A 6,166-nucleotide genomic window follows, 5' to 3' on the forward strand; every position below is an offset into this window, starting at 1 on the left:
GCATCAGTCACATCCACACATGTAACAGCAAGAAGAGGCCCCACATGGCAGCCAGGGTGCTGTCCCCTGCCAGGATCATCAGCAACAGCAGACAGAGAGGGATGGCAATGCCCTTGGCCACACTGACATCCTCCATGGATGCTGCGAGCAGTTGGCAGGACTGAAGTGCACTGAAGTATAGAATTACTGCAGCCCAATGCCCACCCTTGTTCAGCAGCACACAACAGGACCCCACAAGCACTGAGGAAGACTTTGTCCATGTCAGATGCTGCTGTGGGGATAGGAAGCAGGGGGGAGCTACACTGTCCCTGAGGCAGAGACTGGGTGGATGGAGGCAGGAGGAAGTTTGCAAACTCCAGATTCTGTCCGTTCTTACTCACTGGCCTGGCCACAGTCCTGTGTGATGTGCTCAGGAGGGGCTGAAAGCAGAGCAGCAGCTGCCAGTGCTCTGCCTGGGGCTTGCTCCTGCAGTAGGTCTGCCCAGGTCCCCTCGGGTCCATGCTGCCCAAAGGCATGGCCATGGGATGCTGACCCAAGGGAGCCTCTACAGCTGGCCCAGGGGAATTGGGGCTGGGGAAGTAGTGCAGAACAAGAGCTCAAGCTGCTTGAACAGTCCCTCACCTGCTGTTTCAGATCCTCAATATTTCATCCTGTGGGAGGACCTGGTGTACACCGGGAAGTCAGCAGCATTGATCTCGGACAGTAAATCGATGGGTGCTTCCAGCCCAGGAGAGAACGACCAGCCAGCCTGCGCTCCCTGGCATTTTCATGACATTTTATGAGTTGTGTGTCTGGGGACAGACTGATGGCCACCACCTTAGAGGCAGCTGTCCCTCTGCAAATGCCTCAGACCCAGCTCATCCTGAGCATCCTGGAGACCAGGAAGGATGAATACATCCCACTTATGCCCCCTCTGCCATGCCCTGAGTGTGCCTAGACCTGCAGACCCCCAGCAGCAGCAAAGCCCTCAGGGAGATCTGGTGTCCATCACCCTGGCACATGACTTTCAGGAGCATTGCCCAGGTTTAGTCCAGGGGGACACAGCAAGGGCACAAATCAAAGACTTTTTTTAATTCTCAGTGAGGCTCAACCTGTGCAGAGCAGGGATGGAGAACAGTTTCCCACATTCCCCAGGAGTGCAGAGGGCCACGTTGAGCAGAGGAAGAAGAGGGTGGCACCTATCAGATGGTTATCAGAGAGAGAGGGGACCATATTCACGGGGCACAAGGACAGGCATGGAGCTGTTCCTTGGCACTACAGGCAGCCTGGAGCTCCCTTTGTCCTGTATTTTACTCACAGACTCCAGCTCTGGAGAGAGCAGTCATACTCCCTCCCTTGCCCTCAAAGGGCTGGGAATGCAGGGTGGGGAAGTCTGGGATGAAGGAGCTGGACACCAGCTGGCACCCCTGAAGGGATGTGCCACAAAATCAGGGTGCCAATACAACCAGCCTTTGCATCCCAGTGGGATGAGGACAGAGAGGCAGGGACCCCTCCATCACTCCTGCCCCACTGCCCACCAAAGGATGAGTGTCACAGATGGATGCTGGTGGTGAGGAAAGCTGGTCCCAGTCCTTCCGTGTCCCCACACTTCAGCAGAGGGACATTCCATGGGTGGTGGCCTGGCCCCTCTCCATCTCCTCCAGCTCATACTCCTCGGCATCAGAGAGGTGCAGCTCGTTGGTGCCAGGCACGGGCTCGCACTCGGTGGTGCGGGTGGTGGTGTTGGTGACACTGGGCGAGTATTTCCGTGTCCATGGTGGGTGGTGGCCAGGGCGACACATCACCTCCTTGAACATCTCCCGGAAGCGGGTGGACATCAAGTTGTAGAGGATGGGGTTGGCAGCTGAGCTCAGGTAGAAGAAGACACCTGAGATGATGTGGATGTACTGGAACATGTGGAGCATGTTGCTGGTCCAGGTGGAGACAAAACTCCAGACAAGGCGGTCAGTGTGGAATGGAGCCCAGCAGATTCCAAACACTACCACCAGCACGACTGTGGGGAGATGAGGAGCCAGTGTTACTGATGGAACGTGGTTTACCAACCCCTAGAGACCTTCAGTCAATGGCCAAGCAGCTTTGGCCACAGCAAAGAGCAACAAAAAACACATGAAAGAGAGGAAGACAGAGAGGGGAGAGGTCCCTCCGGTGCCTTTTGGACCTGTCATGGAGGGGCTGGGAGGTCTAGACAGGATCTCCCTCCCTCCATCTCCTGCCAGGGCTGCTCCACTCCTCATCTGCAGGCAGATGGCCCTTCCACAGCCCTGGAGCCATGCAGCACAGCTGGGGGACTCCCTATTGGCATCCAGCCTCTGGGAACCTGCCATCTTCACTGGCAAAGTCCAAGGAGTAAGAGCTATTTACAACCTTTCATTGTGCTCTGGTTTTGGGGTTTAGTCTTTATAACCCAGCTCTGCTGATGAAAAGGAAAGTGAGTGATGTATATCCTGGAGTCACCGGCTCTGCCATACCTGTACTACGATGTACCTCTGTGGCATGCAGGGGCAGGTCCCCCATTGTTCCTCTCCCGGCCCTTGTGCCAGGGGAAATAGAGTTACCACTTGTCTGGAACATGGCAGGGAAGCAGCTCTGGCCCCGCTGTTGGGCTGAACTGGGCAAGCTCCCAAAGCTGTGCCATCACAGGACTGGAAGCATGCAGAGATCAGCATGCTGGGGAGAGACAGCTACCCATGGGCAGCCAGTTCCCACTGCTGGGAAGGGGGCCAGAGGCTGTGGGGACCATGCTGGGGAAGGGATCAAGAGAACAGAGCAGCGGGACAGAGGATGGATGCTCCAGTTCAGCCTTGGGTCACTGCCCCAGTACAGTCACAGAGGCTGTGGGGCGGGACAGAAATGGTCCCCCCTTTGGGAAATCCCATCATCTCCACCAGCATGTGAGGTCTGGCCTCAGGGAAGGGGAGCAGGTTCCCCCATCCCAACCCATCTTCTTTGCCTTTTTCACCCTGCACTTTCCTTGAAGAGGGGAGGTCTCATGTCTGGGAGGGAGCTGCCATGAGCAATCCTCACTGCTGGACTGGAACCACCAGATCTGCCTTTGCCCTGACACCTCACAAGCCAGAGCCACAGCCTTCCTCTGGGATGGCCCAGTCTCAGTGCTCTGGACTGGCCATGCCTCAGTTACCCCCCAGCACCCTCGGAACACAGCCCTGGGAGATGCTCCCTGGCTCTGGCATCCCCAGCATCGACTCACATAGCATCTTTGTGACCTGCCTCCTCTTGACTTTCTTCTGCCCCTGGCTGTTGTGGCAGTTGCGGCTGCTGCCAGTCTTGGCTCCCAAGGCTTCCAGCATCTTTTCTTTCTTGAGCTGCAGGCCAATAAGAAGGTAAAGGACACTGATGGTCCCCATGGGCAGAAAGAAGAAGATGATGGTGGTGATCTGGATGATGAGGTTGTAGGTCAAGCGTGGCTTCACCAAGGTGCAGATCTCTGAATCAGGCACCCGCCCCCGGCCTGGCACATAGAGAGGCTGCAGCCCATGGAGGCTGGTGTTAGGAATGGAGCAGATGACTGACAAGACCCAGATGGTCACAATGACCTTCTTGGCGTGGTTCCTGGTCACCACATACTTGGCTTTGAGCGGGTGCACCACAGCAATGTAGCGCTCCACACTCAGGGCTGTGACATTGAGGATGGAGGCGAAGCAGACGGCCTCGAAAAGCAGTGTCTTGAAATAGCAGCCACTGGCACCCAGCAGGAAGGGGTAGTTGCTCCACATGTCATACAGCTCCAGTGGCATCCCCAGCAGCAGCACTAGCAGGTCAGACACAGCCAAGCTGAATAGGTAATAGTTGGTGGGTGTCCTCATAAACCGGTGCCTGAGGATGACGATGCAGGTGAGTGTGTTGCCCACGGCCCCCACCAAGAAGATCAGCAGGTAGATGACACACACTGGGACAAAGAAGCTGGACCGTCGAGGTCCCAGGTACTTATCCCGCAGCTGCTCCTCTGTCAGGTTGGCATCCTTGGGGTCAAACAAGGTCTCTGGATGAGTCCTATTGCTGAGATCAGGACTGAAGGGCTCCACAGGAAAGTCTTGCTGTGAGACGGGGAACTCAGGACTGGAGTAGTTGATGTAAGGATTCATGGCTGGAGAGAGATGGGGAGGTTTGTGGGTTGCTTTCCTAATCCTTTTGCTCCCTCTGTTCCTCTCCCCATTGGTGCCAGGGTGCCAGGATGCTGCTGATCACCACAGCTCTGCACCCTCACACTGACCCTGCCCCAGCCACTGCCTTTCCTTTGGGAAACCACACAAAATCTCCACCTAACCTCCCTCCACGTTTCCCAAATGCTTCTTGCCCTGTTTCCCACCCCCAAACAACCCTGGCAGCTCACCAGCCCACCTTAGCCCCTTCACCCCATCATCAGGGACACATCAGTGGTGCTGTCCCCCTTTCCCTGCTCCAGATGCAAAGCAAGACACAGCCCTGAAAGCAAACCCCAAAAACCGCTCCTGGTTCCAATTCTATCAGCCATGGAGAGGGGCTGGCAGGTCAACCATAAAATAGATGAGGAAAAACTGATTTTCCAACACGAGAAGGACTTACATCTTGTTGGGAAGCTCCAGTTGAAGGCTGAGGCCCCACCACCCTTGCGCCAGACTGGGTCAGGCTGGAGAGGGAGTGTGGGAGGGGATGGAGACTTCACTGCCTTAAGAGGCAGGCTAATGAAATCCTGCGGCTGCTCTCCCCTCGGAGCTCAGCTCGGAGAAGCTGCCTGCCTTATTCACCTTCTCTCTCTGTCCTCTGTGAGCTGAGGCTGGTGGGTGAGCCGGGGGCGTCCTGGGGGCCTCCTTTCCCACCGCTGGCCAAGCAAATTCAGGTGCTGAAACCCCCACCCCTGACACGGGGCTGGCTCCTCATCTACAAAGCAGCACTGCCGAAAAGATGCTCCTCAGAGAGAGAGAGGAAATAACGTTAAAGTAATAAACTCCGTTGACTCTGAGAGTCCCAGGGGGTGCAGCGCAGGCGTCTCCAGCCCCGCCAGCAGCCTTCGCAACGCCGGCATTTGTCATTTGCGTGGCCCTCGGTGGTGAGTAAAGCATCGATCAGCCCCACTGCCGCCCTGGCACTGCCCGGCACGGGGGCCTGTGCAGCCCTCAGTTGTCCGGGCTCATCTCGGGGACATGCAGATGGACCCAGCGGCTTCCTGGGGTGTCCCCACTTCCAGATGTGCAACCCCTGGGTCACCCGAACCACTCCCCCGTCAAGCCGATGGTTCCAGCCGGCGCCTGTCACACTTGGTGCGAGAAGTTGCTGCGCTCGCAGCATCGCGCCTTGCTCCGCGCCCGGCTCAGCTCCCTCCCCGTGCCCAGGGTCTGCCTGCGCTCCCGCCTGTGCTCCGTGCGCTCCCCTCGTCGCGCAGCCCCCGCACCCACGCGCGCAGACCTCCGCACACAGACGTACTCACGCGTCCCTGAGCCCCACGGGCGCGTGTGGAGGCTGCGTGTCCCCGCTCCACCCGCTGCTCCTCTTTCCTCTACGTGCCGCACCTGTCCGAGACCCACCTGGAGTCGGCGCAGCCCACGGGCTCCCACTCCGCCTGCAGCGGCGAAGGGCTGGCGGCTGCGGGGCGGGGGCTCCCCGGCTCCGGGCTCTCTGGCCCGCCCTGGCCCCTCGGAGGTGGGGAAGAGGCGGCGGAGGGAGCAGGAGTGGGTAAAGGGAGAGGCGACTGTGAATCGCTGCCGCCTTTCCGTCCGACGGCTGCGGGCGCTGCCACCCCGCGGGGCGGGACAGGCAGGCGCCCGTGGGCACAGGGACACGCATCGGTCCCTTCAACACCTTCGGAGGGTGGCAGGACGCAGGTGGACCCGGTTCCCCCCGGGATGACACCTTGAAGGGCTTTGGCATCCCGGGACTCTCCTCATCCAGCCTGTTCCCGCACTACTCCGCTCTCCACAGAGGTCGAATCGAGCAGGATGGAGCTGAAGGAGGCTGCGGTGGGGTTAGATTCGAGCAGGCAGTATAGGGATCTTGGGGAGGAAGTGTGGAGAGACCGGCCAGGAAAGTCCTTCGCTCCCCACTCCCGCCCGGGCTGAGCCCCAGCACAGCTCACTGCACTGCCGAGCCTGGCGCCTGTGGCCAGGGTGTGAGGAGCTACCTGGATCCCGTCGCCTCCAGCACGAGGACACTGCTTCTGGGGTCCTGCACC

The 6,166-nt window shown here is 58.7% G+C and overlaps 1 protein-coding gene across 1 annotated transcript; it reads right to left on the reverse strand.

Moving 5' to 3' along the window:
* Window positions 1-1,048: 1,048 nt before the first annotated feature.
* On the reverse strand, window positions 1,049-5,795 carry NMUR1 (neuromedin U receptor 1). Its single transcript, XM_071566512.1, has 4 exons — window positions 5,422-5,795; window positions 4,564-4,908; window positions 3,209-4,105; window positions 1,049-1,993 (listed from the first exon to the last, which is right to left on the reverse strand). The coding sequence occupies exons 3-4, from the start codon at window positions 4,101-4,103 to the stop codon at window positions 1,590-1,592; spliced, it is 1,299 nt and encodes a 432-aa protein (XP_071422613.1). The 5' UTR covers window positions 4,104-4,105; window positions 4,564-4,908; window positions 5,422-5,795; the 3' UTR covers window positions 1,049-1,589.
* Window positions 5,796-6,166: the final 371 nt, after the last annotated feature.

This window comes from Pithys albifrons, chromosome 11 (assembly GCF_047495875.1).
Source record: "Pithys albifrons albifrons isolate INPA30051 chromosome 11, PitAlb_v1, whole genome shotgun sequence".
NCBI classification, from domain to species: Eukaryota; Metazoa; Chordata; class Aves; order Passeriformes; family Thamnophilidae; genus Pithys; species Pithys albifrons.

Bases quoted from the DNA above. Each gene is read 5' to 3' on its own strand.
- NMUR1 (XM_071566512.1), bottom strand. From the start codon at position 4,103: ATGAATCCTTACATCAACTACTCCAGTCCTGAGTTCCCCGTCTCACAG. The intron at 1,994-3,208 runs GTGAGTCGATGC...ATCTCCCCACAG, and splicing joins GCAGGTCACAAAGATGCTAT to TCGTGCTGGTGGTAGTGTTT.